This window comes from Chionomys nivalis, chromosome 25 (genome assembly GCF_950005125.1).
Source record: "Chionomys nivalis chromosome 25, mChiNiv1.1, whole genome shotgun sequence".
Taxonomy (NCBI): Eukaryota; Metazoa; Chordata; class Mammalia; order Rodentia; family Cricetidae; genus Chionomys; species Chionomys nivalis.
In genome coordinates, this window is record NC_080110.1 from 9,947,096 (window position 1) to 9,961,499 (window position 14,404).

Genomic DNA, 14,404 nt, shown 5'->3' on the forward strand with positions numbered 1-14,404 from the left:
TCAAGTTGAGGTAGGGCCATACTGAGCTCCTTCACCTGTATAAAGGCTGGGCAAGGTAATCCAGCACAGGGAACAGGTTCTAAAAGCCACCTGTCTCAGGGACAGGTCCTGGTCTCACAGCTAGGAGCCTTACAGACAGACCAAACTACACAACTGTCACATGCAGAGGGCCTATGTTGGTCTCATGGAGGCTCCCTCACTGTTGGTCCAGAGTCCTTGTGCCCCCAGGAGCTCAGGTCAGCTGTCTCTGTGGGTTTCTCCTCCCCCTTTTGCTCCTACAATCCCTCCTCCCTCTCTTCAACTGGACTCCCAGAGCTTGGCCAGTACTTGGCTGTGGATCTCTGCATCTGCTTCCATTATTTACTGGATGAAGTCTCTATGATGGTAATCAGGGTAGTCACCAATCTAATTACAGGAGAAAGCTACATCAGGCACCTCTCCACTATTGCTAGGGGTCTTAGCTGGGTCATCCTTGTGGATTTCTGGGAATTTCCCTAGCACCAGGTTTCTCCTTAGCCTCCTTCTTGCCCCAAAACTGCTTCTTGCATGCAGCCTGCCCAACCCTGTGTTCAAGTTCCCATCCCCCTCATCCCCTCTATCCTGCCCCCAGTTTACCCAGGAGATCTCTTCTATTTCCCTTTCCCAGGGAAATCCATGTATCCCTTGCAGAGGATATCCAGCCTGATCCACAGCCCCAGAAATAATAGAGAAAGGTGGGGTTTTGTTTTTCTTTTAAAAGAGAAAATTTCAAGATAGGGCCTGGAGAGATAACTCAGTGGTTAAGATTACTGCCTGCTTTTCTAGAGGTCTTGGGTTCCATTACCAGCACCCACATGACAGCTCACAACTCTCTGTATCCCGAGTCCTAGAGAATCCAATACACTCTTCTCTCAGTATCAGACATGCGCAAGGTGCTCAGGTGTACATGCAGACAAACCTTTCATACACATAAAATAATTAAAAATTTAAAACAAAAATTCTCATACTAGGTTGAAATATGAATCACAATATGAATCACAATAAATTCATGTACAAAAGCACTCAAAACCTGAATATTTAAAGAACTTCAAATACGTAAGAATGAGATTACTCAAAAAAAGTTTTTGAGCAAAAACTAGACTAAGCACAAACAAGTATATATGCAACATTTCTAAAAAACACAGCTGGCTAATAGGATAAGAAAAGATATTTAACATCTTTAGATAGCTATCATAAAAGTTACAACTGTTTTGCAGTAACATTCTGACAGACTACACCAGAATGGCTAACATGTAAGTGGCTGAGTCTAACAGATATTGGCAAGGTTGTGAACAGCCAGAACTCTCCTATCAAGCTGGTGGGTGTGTAACTGGTAGAATCGTTTCAGAAAAGTGGCAGGTTATACCAAGGCCGTACTCCATGACCTAGGTAAAGTTTGTTAAAACTTCCAAACTGAAACAGTTGAAACTTTATCAGTAGGAAAATGGTTGAAACGTACTACACTTGTACACTAGACAACAATGGAAAAATACTACTATGATATTCAATAGCATTGCTTCTACACAGATAAAATGCTTAGAAAAAACTGTGATGCAAAGGATATATGCTTTATAGTTTCTCTTCTACAAGTGAGACGGATGGATGAGTGGGCATCCGTGTTCCTCAGGCCACAAGTAAGTACAGTCATAGAGTCATACAGAATAAGAATGGTATATATGCCCGGAGGAGCATGAGACCTTTGAGGATGCTGGATATGGAAGGCTAAGCAGTGCCCACAAAAGTGTTACTTCTGGACACTCAACCTCCAGTTCTGTCACAACTAGACCTAACCTAAACGACCCTTAGTGGACAGGGTAAACACAATGAATGTAGTCAGAAGTGGAGAGCTGTGTGTGACTGTTCACGGTATTACTCTGGTGAAGAACATGATAATCACAAGAGTGCTGAGTGAAAGAAAATGTCATTTGCAAAAGGGTGTCCTCCTCTTGCAGCTCGTGTCAAAACTTAGAGCCATAGCTCTGGAAATACACTAGTTGGTTCCCTTTGGAGTGATGGAGGAGGGGTCGTGAGGAGGAGGAGGACACTACCTGTCTGTGTTGTTGACCTGTGATGTAGTCGTGCCAGTGTTTGGTCCGTGCGTTTTCTGGGACTCTGCATTTACATTCTGTGCTCTCTTTTTTTTTTTTTTTTCGAACAAGCTTGTTATGCTTCAATAAACAGAAAACATATTTAAGAGATCTGCAGCTGCTAAATTATTTCCAACATGATGGGTATCTTTCTATTTATAAAAACTGAAAAAATGTTTCAGTTCTTATAGTCATTTTGCAATATACTCTTTCCAGTTAACAAAATCATCCAGTGTTCACTTTTAGAAATTTTCTATATGTATTATGAAATTGAATTTATTTTTCTCTTAATATTTAGAAATACTACTTTATCTTGGCATTCTCATCCTTTTAGTTTTTGCTTTGGTTATAATTTATTGATTGCAAATGGGCTTTTAATTTAAAGTTGTGTTCTGTTATCTTTACCTGTGTTTATCATCAGAAACCATGAAGAGCGCATGCTTCCCTTTGCTGATGGCAGGCATACGCAGTAAGAGTCTGCCTCCTTTTCTTGAGTTCATTTGCAATGATTTGGTTATTGATCCCAGTTTTCTGGTATTAGTAATGATTCTATATGTCTCATTGAAAGTATTTTCTTGCCTTTGCACTTTTAGTACAAGCCACGTACTAATCTTTGTCCCTGGTGTTCACTGAAAATATTAATCTCTAAGTTTTATAAAAAGGCCTTAGATATCCACCATCATTTTGTTCAAATAGGAAATTGGGTATTAACATAATTGTTTCGTACTAATCTTTTTTCTTTTAGAGAAAATCTCTTCATGAAAACAAGTTGAAGAGACTCCAGGAAAAAGTGGAAGTATTGGAGGCAAAGAGAGAAGAATTAGAGACAGAAAACCAGGTGTTAAATAGGTGATGCTTTAGTATGTATGTGTGCCCTATTGTAATGTTGTGGAACTTCGTTTCTGTTTACTTTTTTTTAATCTATTGTATATGTCTGTGCCTGTGCCTGCATGAGTACCTTCGCAGAGGCTAGGGACGGGTGTGAAGTTCCCTGGAGTTGCAGGCCATTGTGAGCCACCATGTGAATGTTGGAAACTGAACTCTGGTCCTTTGGAAGAGCAACAAGTATTCTTTGCTGCTAAGTCATCTTTCCAGTCCCAAAACGTTGTTTGAGTATACTGAACATTATGTTTTATTTTAAGCTGTATTTTTAAGGCCAGCACAGTGGAGGCAGAGACAAGTAGACACCTGTGAGTTTGAGGTCAGCCTGCTTTATATAACAAGTTGGAGGCCAGCTAGGAGTACATACTGAGATCCTATCTCAAAAACAAAAAAGAAATACATATAAGATTTCTAAAATGCATTACATTTTACTTTTCTTTCTAATTTAATGTTACTTCAGTCCAGAAGTCTGGATCTTACAAGGCATTTGTAGTGTTGGGCATACTGACAGAAAAGGACACTCAGTGCCTTAGTGCAGTGCAGTAGTTGTTGTTACTGGGAGACGTGGGAATTCTTGTCATGGCAGCAACGTTGTGTGTGCTAGTCACTGTTAGTGCTCTTTGATTTGACAGTTTTAAGTTGGTAATAGTGATTTTGTATGACCCATTTGATTTAAGGTGGTATAATCATTTTGAACTGTTAATTAATGCTCATTACTTAATGAAGAACTGGACTTGTCTGAAATGCAGGTTACCTGTATTGTGCAGCAGTGTCTTCTGCTGTGTTCTGGTGTCCTTGGACAACAGTCCTCTAGTGGACTAGTGTGAACGTCCTTTAACTCAGTTCAGACTCTTGACACAGCATGTGGCTGAGTCCTACATGACTCTCCCACTTTAGATGACAGTCATAAAGCCCAGGTCATGTCTGATTGACAGGCTGTGAATTGGGGTTCCAGTGACTGTCCACTTCAGATCTATTGATTGCTAGTTGCTCACAAAACTGAGGAAAATACTTGAGTCCAGTTATTTTAAAGAATACTGTGAAGCACACAGATGAGCAGCCAGTTGGAAGAGAGTTAAAAGAAAAAGTATGGGTGCCGTGGGTGTTCATGGCCTGCACATCACCTTCTGGTCTCCATGTATTTGGCAAACCTAGAGTTCCCTAAACCCTGTCTCTTTGTTTTTCCCTCGTATGTGCGCATGTGTGGTGTGGTGGTGGATCAATGTAAGCTGTTCTCCTCAGTCTTTAAGACAGACTCCCACTGACCATGGAGCTCCCGGTTCTGACTCTGCTGGACTGTTGGGCCTGGGCACTGTGGATCCTGACTCCGGTTCTCCCGTTTGCATCTTTTGGGTTTTATGACAGCCCTATCCCATTAATTAATCACATTATCAATTGGGTTTTATGACAGCCGTAACCCATTGATTGACCACATTATCAATTGGGTTTTATGACAGCCGTAACCCATTGATTGACCACATTATCCATCACTGATGAGCAACTAGTTCATTTCCTATCCCCTTTCCAGGGGTGCAGGTATAGTGGGACCAAAAGTTGTCATCTTGTAATCATATCTGATTCTTTCTGGTGGTCTGCTCCTTCCTGAAGCTATGTACAGTCCCTGCCCAGGACTCACCTCATCACTGTACAAGAGTGCCCTTCACTCCTGAGAGTCCTGGAGTCTTCGGAGTGATGGACCAGGGAACCAGAGGCCAAATACTATATTGTTAATGTATTGGTATCCATTTAAATTCAAAATTAGGTTTAATTCAAATATAAAGAACTATCATTTTATATTTGAATATATTTCATGTAAAAAATGAGTTTCATAAGGTTGAATCCAATTTTTTATTTTTGTAGTTTGAACTTCCCTTCTATTTTCAGGATTCATAGGAGGGGAATTATAGTAGAAGTGAAAATAAAAGTGCCAACATTTTTCCCAAAGTATTTTTAATCTTTGATTAATTGACAAATAAAGCTATAATGAGTTAATAGCTTACAGTGCTAATAACTATCTATTGTTAATATATAGGGTAAGCGTGGTGGCGCCTTTTAGTTTCAGCACTCTGGAGATAGAGACAAGAAGGTCTTTGTGAAACTGAGACCAGCCTGATCTGCATAGGGAGTTCCAGGCCAGTCAGAGCTACACGGCAAGAATCTGTCTTAAAAACAATATATACACACACACATACATATATATACATACACACATACATACATGTATGTATGTATGTATGTATGTATTAATTCGCTGGGTGTGGTGGCACACCTATAATCCTAGCACTTGAGTTGTAAAGCCATCCTGGGCTGCAAAGCGAATTCTACACCAGTTCTAGCTACAGGGGTATAGTGTGGTACAATAAAAAGATCATTTTTCTGTTTATCTTTCCAATATAGATTTTTTTTTAGATAGATGGATGCTATAACTTAAGAGTCTTTCTCTCAACTAAAAATTATATTCTGATCTTCATTAGGGTGTAACTATTAAAAAACAGAAATGCTTTTTCTCTTTAAGGCAAAATGTTCCATTTGAAGAGTATACAAGGCTTCAGAAGCGACTAAAGGACATACAGAGAAGACACAATGAGTTTCGGAGTCTGATCTTGGTTCCTGACCTGCCTCCAGCAGCATCGCTCCATCCTGCTAGCTTTCAGCCATCGGCTAGAGTGCCTGGACTCGAGCTCTCCTTCCCTCCTCATGTGCAGGTAGGAGCACTTTAGAAAAGAGACAAACATTTCTAGAGGGCTTTTTCTTTTGTTTTACAGATTTAGAGTTCAAATTTATTTGACATGAAGAGTTTTACCTTACTGTAGAAATCTGAGTAAATTGAAATGTACTCTGTCCTTCAGTGATGGTTCTGGCAGTAAGTTCTCATTTTGGCTATCGACAAATAACATGGTTGGTGGGTCTGTGAGTAGCCTCGATTTTGTAGATTAATTATAAATAACTATCAAGAACTTGCAACACACTGCATTTTCTATATAATATTTTAATACTAGTGGGAAATGCTTTGAGGGAAGGCACCGTTTTTATTCCAACTCATAGATGAAGAAACTGAGAGCGATGTGACTTGCCAGAGGTCCTAGCTGAATAAATGACAGGCATTTTTAAAACCTAGGTCTGCCTGATTCCAGAGCCTAGAGTCAGAGATTTGACTGGATGCTATTCAAAAGTTGGACTTTAAGTAACTATGTTTTACAGTTACTACACCGAGTCTTATACCAGGTGCTGCTTTTAGTAAATTACCTCACCGTTTCCCGTCTTGTGTGAGATCTGCCGTCTGTATAGACCTTTGCCCTGCCGGGAGCATTGTTTTATTTACTCCCTGGTGACTTTTACTCCTAGGGAGGAATAGCCTGGGTTTTGCTTAAGGGCAGAGCCTGAGGTAGGAGAGAAGGGGACTAGTTAATGGTTTCACCCTTGCTACTCTTGTTTTTCGACTGCTAAAATGGACATCATATCTCAGCCACATTGTTGGAGGCCTCAGTGAGAGAGACAGAAGGCAGGGACTTTCCTCATTTTTCTAGATTTCTGTTGTGTCATTTTTAAGGAGGAACAGCATCAAAGAGAACTTTCTCTACTTCGCAAAAGACTGGAAGAACTAGAAACGACACAGAGAAAACAGCTAGAGGAACTTGGATCTCCTGGGGAATGATGCTGGAAGAAAGGCAAAGCCAGACCTCAATAAAGCGAGACGTCTAACCTGTGGCATTGCGGTGCTTTATTACTGTTTGCCAAACCCACGAGCTGCCTCAAGGAAAGGTACTAGCCACGTGCTGCACTGGACGGGTCCGGGACTTAGGACCATGGTCACCAAAGTGAAGTGTTCCAAGTTTTAGATCTGTAGAGCATGTATTGACACTAAAGATAGGAGGAACTAAGGAATCAAGTTTCCATAATAATATGAAATAATAGTACTATTTTATTTTGAATTTTTCTGGTATTTTGCTTGAAAATGTAATCTTGAATTCCTTTTTCCTTATCTTTGAGATGGCAATAACAAGATCAGTAAACATCTCCTTTATTGTATACAAAAATTATAAAAGTTTTGGGAAAAGATGGCCATTTAAAAGTATATCACTTAAAAGTTTCTAAAAATATATCCATTATAGAAATCTTTACCTTTTCTAAAAGCTGTGCACTTAATTTATTAAATAACTTAATAAATATTTTTCTATCTATACTGTTTTTGTGTTTAATTTCACTGATCATATAGTGATGATTTCACTTCATTTTGCTTTGGTTAGTTGGAAGCTTTAGAAAATTGAGTCCTGCGGCTGTTTCTACAGAGTTCCTGATGATCTTACATGAAGTAGTGGACTCTTGAAGTGTTTCTGGCATTTAGTTTTGTTTCTCACTGTCTAGGACCTAACCAAATAATTATCTTTTATTTACTTCAACTTTCACTGTTCACCCATTGGAAACTTCTTTATGGAGCATGTTTTAGAGGAATTCTGCTGGAATAATTTCAAGTCGGCAAAGCAAAGTTCAGCTCAAGTTCGCCAAACTTATATGGATTTATCATTATTCGAAGTCTCTGCAATCAAAAGTCCAGCTCATCATTGAAGACAAGAACATAATCAAGCAGCTCTTGGCATCATTTAGCAAGGAGCCAGGTTTGCTTAATGGAGTTGCTTATTTATGTGGAATGTACAATGGTATCTTGTTCCTGAAAAGTGATTTCCATGAAAACACAGTAGGAAACCCATTAGAACCAGAAAAGACAAACAGCCCACAGTTGTTACATCAAAATGTTTATTTTTGGATATAGACATTTAAAACATTCATCTTCAAGAACAGCTTCAGTCAGGGTATACAGTAAGAAATAGACTTTAAATCCTAATACAGAAAAAGTAACAGAAGTCATTTTTAGATGCTGCTTTAGACACTAGTGTTAGAAAAAAAGTTTATAAATTAATTGTTTTGCACCAAAAATATGCAAAGAAACTTGAAAATAGATACTGTTTGTCATTTCTTTAGTTGCTGTTTACTATAGACCAGTGACTGATTGTCTTCAGCACACATCTAATCTGGACATTCTCTGCACTTGGCTACTGTGATCCAAACTGTGATCTAGATAGTGCTTTTCACTGGAGGATTGACAAACACATTACACACATGAGTGAATCTTCATCCCACCTCAGTGAGGTAGGTTAGAAATACTATACAGAAATTACAGAGGCACAAAGAGGTAAGTGATTTGCCCAAAGATCCTCACTCCACACCAGACCCGTGTCATAGAGCTGGACAGGGACACCCTTGTGTAGCATTTAATACGACTTCGCTAAAGCTGTGGCTAAACCTTTGAGTTGTCTGTTCCCCAGAGAAGGGAAAGTCTGTTGGGCAATTCTCCTACCCTTGGCTCTCAACTCTCCTCCAACTTTTCTTATGAAAGCCTTCACCTCTTTGAAGACTATAGCAGCTTTAAATGGGGGCCAGACCTCGCCTTTCTACTTAGAAATAGTATTTGGTAGTAGTTTTGAGATGTGTCCATTTGGACAAACAATGGTCACAAGAAAGAGGACTGGGAAGGTGCCGATCAGGACAGGAACTGATGTTGAGATCTTAACCTCTCTTACACTTTATCTGATATTACAGAGCAAAAAGGATTGCATTTACCAAGACAAATTCCATTTTATTCTAGATGGTCCATACAGTGCTGCTAAACTAGTTTTAAGGAATGTGTGCTCAATGTTTTATTTGCTGATTGAAAGAAAATTCCTTCCTACAGTGGGGGTTTTGAACATCAAAGGTAAAAGGTGCCTGCCACAAGGATGTGAGACAGTTCTCAGATTATATTCTTTACTTCTGTTTAATAGAAGGAAAACACAGTGGTATTAAAATTGGTCATGAGCAGCAAAAATTCGGGAATAAAAAAATCAGCAATAAAAAAGACTACATTATAACTGTATAGGAAATTCTTTGAAAAAACAAAAGAGGCACGAATAAATGAGTATTTTAAATCTTTCTCCTGTAAGGAATACTTTCAGAAAGTACATAGTAAGACTAAGATACCAAGTTGTACTAATATTTTCCAGGCCTTGGGCCTCAAATATATATTTATATATAATACTCCAATGTGAACAACAATTTGATGAAATGTAAAATGTATCTTTTATTTTAATCACACACAAGTATTTATAACCACAGGGTTCACCAGAAATCTAAAGCAAGGAGACACTAGCATAGAAATGTAAGATTACAGGAGTGACTTACACACCCACAGACAGTTCCGATCAAACAGAAGTAAGCCATGAACTCTTTGCTCACAATACCCAACATGTCCACTACCAGATACATGAAAAGATAAAAAGGGAACACATTAGGACAGAGTCTGGGAAAACGCTGTGGCATTTCAGTGAAACCGCTCACTCTCCTTGCTTTAGAGCTCCTTGGATGAGATGGAGGGAGTTGATGAGTGCAGCTGGCAACCACTGAAAAACACGAGCCCTTTCAACAATGTTGCAACACTGTTAGTTTTTGGTTTAAACACACACACACTCACGAACGCTAAGTGTACAACACTACCAAATTTTGCCTTCAGCTTTTCCAAGAACTACTGGGGAAAGTGAATGCTGCAGACCCTCAGGTTGCCCCGACACCCCCACCTTGTTTCCAAATGACCCAGTTCACATTCTGAGCATTGTTAGTATCCCCTCTCCTCTGCAGACGTGCGCTGTAGTCACAAGTGCTACATAGCTGTAGTTTTCCTACAAACCACTCAGGTGTCATTGTGCTTAAGTGGAGACTGTAGTCACAATACTGACACTTGCGTACTGGCCCTGTATTCTCTGTAAACAAGGAGGCTGTTTGCAACAACCACTTCAGCTCTATTTACAGGAAGGTTCCCACGGTATACCCACAGGCACAGTGGTTGATATGCTTTCTATAAGCTGTGCATGTGCCTTGGTCTCTTAAAAGACAGTGCTCAAAGTGGAACCATGTGCAAACAAGAAATTAACGACAAAGAGTAGCTCAAGCAGCCATTTTGCTCCCAAGCTGTCTGAAGAACTTTGTCAAATAAAGCCAGGCCCCAGGGTGCTCACATCCACTTGCATTTCTTCTTTTCATCAAATAAGACTTTTACATGCAAGAGTTGTTTCTGAGCTTCTTCCAGCCCTCGTTCTCTTTCTAGTTTATTTAGAATCTGTTGACAATTAGAAGAGTTATTTTACATATTAGAGTTTTAGCATTACAATTCACAATTCTGGTGGGCTTGCTCTTTCTTTCCCCCCCATTCCTGATGCTGTGAGAGTGGTAAAAATCTGTATGAAACAGGTGCCAGCATTTTCTTCCATCATTTCCATACTCGCTTCGCTAAGTCATTATCACAAGATCAACAACACTTGGGCTGGAAATAGAAGCCCACAAGAAATACCAACTATTTGCTTACAACTATGGGGCCAGACTTCCAAGGCCCTGCTTTATGCATTACGTCACAGCCATTCCAAGCACAGCAAGCATCTCTGGGCAGCCAGCATGCAGGCAAGTATTCCTCAAATGCAGCAGGCAAGGGCATCCTGATCAGAGATGGAGTCTTCCATCTCTTTCCCTCCCCTCCCCAGAGCTTCCCTTCTCACCCTTGGCAAGGGATGCTTATCATGTTTAAGGAACTCATTGCCTCTACCCTACCTTAGCTCTTCACTTGATCTTCAAGTAGCAAATGGACTTGGTGAGCTATTCTCACCATTGACATGGATAGCCTGTCCCAGCATGACTGAGTGGGGGGAATCAGGGAAGGGGGAATTAACATATTTGGAAACAACGAATCCAGATTAAGGAGAATTAATCATAAAGGAGAATGGTAGTTCCTACTAATGGTCATAAAAAGCCCAAGTGAGAACACTGTTTATTGATAGTTGCTTAAAGTATATCATGATTTCGTATAACCATGAAAGCCAGAAGGTAGGTGACTTACAGGCTTAGCTTTCATTTTTAGCAGACCACATTCAAACATAAACTGGCCCCATTTAACAGGGCCATAACTTACTAATCAAAATTTACTTGGGTCATTGTGGCATTAGACCCCTGAATTCAAATTCAGGTGGATCTAAAGGTGGACCACATGCCAGGCTACAAGGGGCAGCCTGTGCAGGGTCTGATTGGGTCATCCCTGTCTGCCTGTTTGGGATGGAGGACTATGCCAAGTACTTGTGATGGGCTTGTGGGCAAATCAAATCTTACCTCATCAAAATACTTTACGATGTATTTGTAGATTTCTGTCAAGGCCACTTCTTCATTAAATTCATTTTCATGTTTCTAAAAGAAAGGCTTGTTGAAAGGCTCTGAAATATATGTTTTTAACTAACCAAATTATAATCTTATTTCCGCTTTTTAGTAATACCTTAGATTCCTGAGTTAAGAATTCTTCCATTTCTAAAGATGACAATGGAGGCAAATCCCTGATTGCTTTGTAATAAGATTTTACTTCCTCTTTGTAGGTTGGTATATCCTTGGCATAAAGAAGTTTATTAGTTGGTGCTTCCTGAAAAACAACAACAGCCACAAGAAACATGAAAAGCCATGGTCGGGGGAGGGTTTGTAGCGGTGCAATGTAACTGAACTTCCAGTAGCTAACAAGGCTGCAGGCCTCAGTAAGTGTTGAGTGACTGACTGATGCCATCTAGATAGCTCTGGTGAGTCACTGTTATTTTCAGGCAGATTAAATGCTAATGTATTCAGCCTTCCTCTCATAAAAGAACTAAAATTATTATTTTTGCACGATTTTGAGTTACGGTAACAATGGAGCTTATTTCAGTCATAGTTCATTACTAATGGTTGTTAAAAAGCCTGAATTAAAACATTGCTCTCATCCTCACCCATCAGTGAATTTTGGCATGTATAAAAGACTTGATTGTAGATCTGATTGAGTCCTTTATGTAACTAAAACTGGTAAGTAATTGGCAGTGGCAGATTTTCCAGCTTGTCCCTTATCTCATTAGATCATAAAGATCTTCCAGGTTCTCGAGGAAGCACAGGTCAGCAGTACCGGTGACTGATGTCTGAGCTGCGAAGGCTCCTGGGCAGTGTGAATGATGCTACCAGGTGGAGAAATCATTATTCACAAAATGTAAAAAAGTCTCAGTGAAGATATTTGAATGAATGATGGGACTAATATCCCAGTCAGTACGTGTTCAAGAGCCTAGTGGCTGCATCCGTGGCTTGGTGACTCGTTCTGAAGGCTTCGTACACTGAGATAGCCCTGAGAAGTGCTCATCAGGTTCTGAGTGAATCCTGCCAGTTGCATGACCATCCACTCAATAGGCATTTATTTACCCAAGTGTCATTCATAGACACCAAAGGTACAAAGATGGAGGTGACTGTCATCAGCCTTTGAGATGCTTACAGCATTGTGGGGTAGAGAATTCACAGCCTCAGTGTGATGTGAAGAATCACTGGCAGACGCCAGGGGAGGACGGTAGCTGGACAGATGAGAGCTCATAATTGTGTTACTTTGTGATAACAAGACCTGTGACCTCTCTGCACCTCGAATTCCTCGCATACAGAACGGGAATCATAGTAACTGAAGGATTAACTGAACTATATGAAGAGCCTAGGAAGTGATGTTTTTAAAGGCTACTTTTACTATGAGCACACACATTCTAAGTAGGAGATACCCTGGGGATGTTCATAGACACAGTCAACCAGATCGGAGTTTCCTCCAGTTCTTCATGCACATCAAGAAACTGTCGGATGAATGAGCAGGATTTTACTAACAACTGAGGCCAGTCGGGAAGGCCTGGTAGCATAACAAAGATGCCAGCTGTAGGAAGAAAGGCACCAAGATAGTGAAAAGGAAAAGCTTAGGGGGCAGGAGGGCAGCAGGGCCACGGGTATGGGTTAGGCGGCAATTGCTGTCCAGTAGGGGCAGGCCTGAAGAGATAGGAGGAATAAGAAGGGAAGAGAGGAGCAGAGGCAGGTTTTCTTAGGAAGAGGTGGTTGAAGCATCAGTCACCAGAAATGCTTTTCAGGGGTATGTATCAGAAAGCAAAGCTGGGCCTTACCTTCCCCAGTTGCTGTTCTGTGAGAGAAAAGGCATCCATGAAAGCCTGGGCAATCACTGACAAACAGCTGTCTATATGTGGAGTCTTCTTAATGTCAAAGACAAACTGAGGGTTCTTCAGGATGTTTACCCAGAAGCGAAGAGGAAGGCTGTTTGAAGGGAAAACAATCTCTTCTCAGGCAGGACTGTTAACATAGCCAGTGGTCTGCTCACCAGTTTGTAAATGAGTGTGTTATTGAAGTATGTAAACCTGCTTAGCAAAACTAACAAGCAGCAGCTGGCAACATCACTGAGCACCAGGAAGGGTTACTCCAGCAGTGAGTGAGGGCAGACTAGAGAAGTCAGAAAATGGCCCTGGACAAGAACTTCCTCCAAATCTGGGTCATAGAAGATGTTGGCACCAATGAGAACTTCTCACTCAAATCCGTTGTGCCTGACCTCTCTCTTCCAGCCCCTCTCAATGTGGCACTCTGGTCTAAGCCACTGACATCACACCTGGGTTATTTGCCCACAGGTCCTGATCCTCTTAATACAGAATCGGGTCTTGTCACTCCTCTCTAACTGCCTGTGTCCCTCCATCCGAGTCTTCTCTCCCACCACTTTCTGTGTATTCCATCTCGCCTGGGCCCTTTGCTGTCTCTCACTCAAACCAGGCAAGATCACACTTCCACGTGTTCTCAGTGCTCTCCTAGCTATGCCATTTCCTCATCTGAGAGGGTGCAAACCTTCTGAAGCCTTGCTCTACCATGTCCTCATTCCCTTACCCTCTTCCTACTTTTTCCATTGTGCACATAACCCTTTGGTGCGCATCAGTGGATCCATCCCATTCCCTGTCTCTCTACCCATTAGAATGCAAATTTTGTGAGGACACGGGTGTGTTTCTTCCATTCCTGTACTAACTACCACAGTGCCTGACAATATTCACAGTGTAGGCAGTTAAATAACTATTGGAATATAACAAAGTATTCCAACTCCTCCCTGCATCTCTGCTGCAACTTTGGCCTAACTGCCTCCACCACTTGGCTGCCGGGATTCTCAATGGCTCGGTCGTTTGTGGCTGGTGGTAGCACCCATGCTGTGTGTGGAAGCAGGGCTTGTGGAATATGAGGCTAGAACTGAGGACAGGAGTTAGCCAGAGCAGAGGATATAAACCCAGACCAAAGGGAGAAGACTGACCAAGAGCTTCCCAGCTTCACCTTTACTCCTTGCTAGCCTATGGAGGGGTATATAAGCTCCATGTTCTAATGCCTCATGACCGGGTCGGTCTCCCTCAGCTGAGGTGCCAAGCATTTCAAATAGAGGCAATAGGCTATACTCCTGAGGCGGTGTTAGCATAAATGTGGAAACCCTGCTCCTCAAGGTAAAATGCTAAAATAAATGAACTCAAAACCCTTGGATAATTCTCAAGAAAATC

General features: G+C 41.0%; 2 protein-coding genes across 3 annotated transcripts in view; one reads left to right on the forward strand and one right to left on the reverse strand.

Annotated features, from left to right (window-relative positions):
- Cep83 (centrosomal protein 83) overlaps positions 1 to 7,124 on the forward strand; it is a 102,318-nt gene extending 95,194 nt beyond the window's left edge. For both annotated transcript variants that reach the window (XM_057757803.1, XM_057757804.1), the window contains 3 exons: positions 2,851 to 2,954; positions 5,503 to 5,692; positions 6,538 to 7,124. In XM_057757803.1, the coding sequence (XP_057613786.1) occupies positions 2,851 to 2,954; positions 5,503 to 5,692; positions 6,538 to 6,642 (399 nt within the window). In that variant the 3' untranslated portion in view covers positions 6,643 to 7,124. The remainder of the gene's footprint in view (positions 1 to 2,850; positions 2,955 to 5,502; positions 5,693 to 6,537) is intronic.
- A 622-nt stretch (positions 7,125 to 7,746) lies between these two features.
- Positions 7,747 to 14,404, reverse strand: part of Plxnc1 (plexin C1) — a 152,812-nt gene continuing 146,154 nt past the window's right edge. Inside the window, exons 28-31 of the mRNA XM_057757721.1 lie at positions 12,992 to 13,139; positions 11,332 to 11,472; positions 11,172 to 11,246; positions 7,747 to 10,134 (exon numbers count right to left, since the gene is read on the reverse strand). Coding sequence (XP_057613704.1) covers positions 10,030 to 10,134; positions 11,172 to 11,246; positions 11,332 to 11,472; positions 12,992 to 13,139 — 469 coding nt within the window. The 3' untranslated portion in view covers positions 7,747 to 10,029. The remainder of the gene's footprint in view (positions 10,135 to 11,171; positions 11,247 to 11,331; positions 11,473 to 12,991; positions 13,140 to 14,404) is intronic.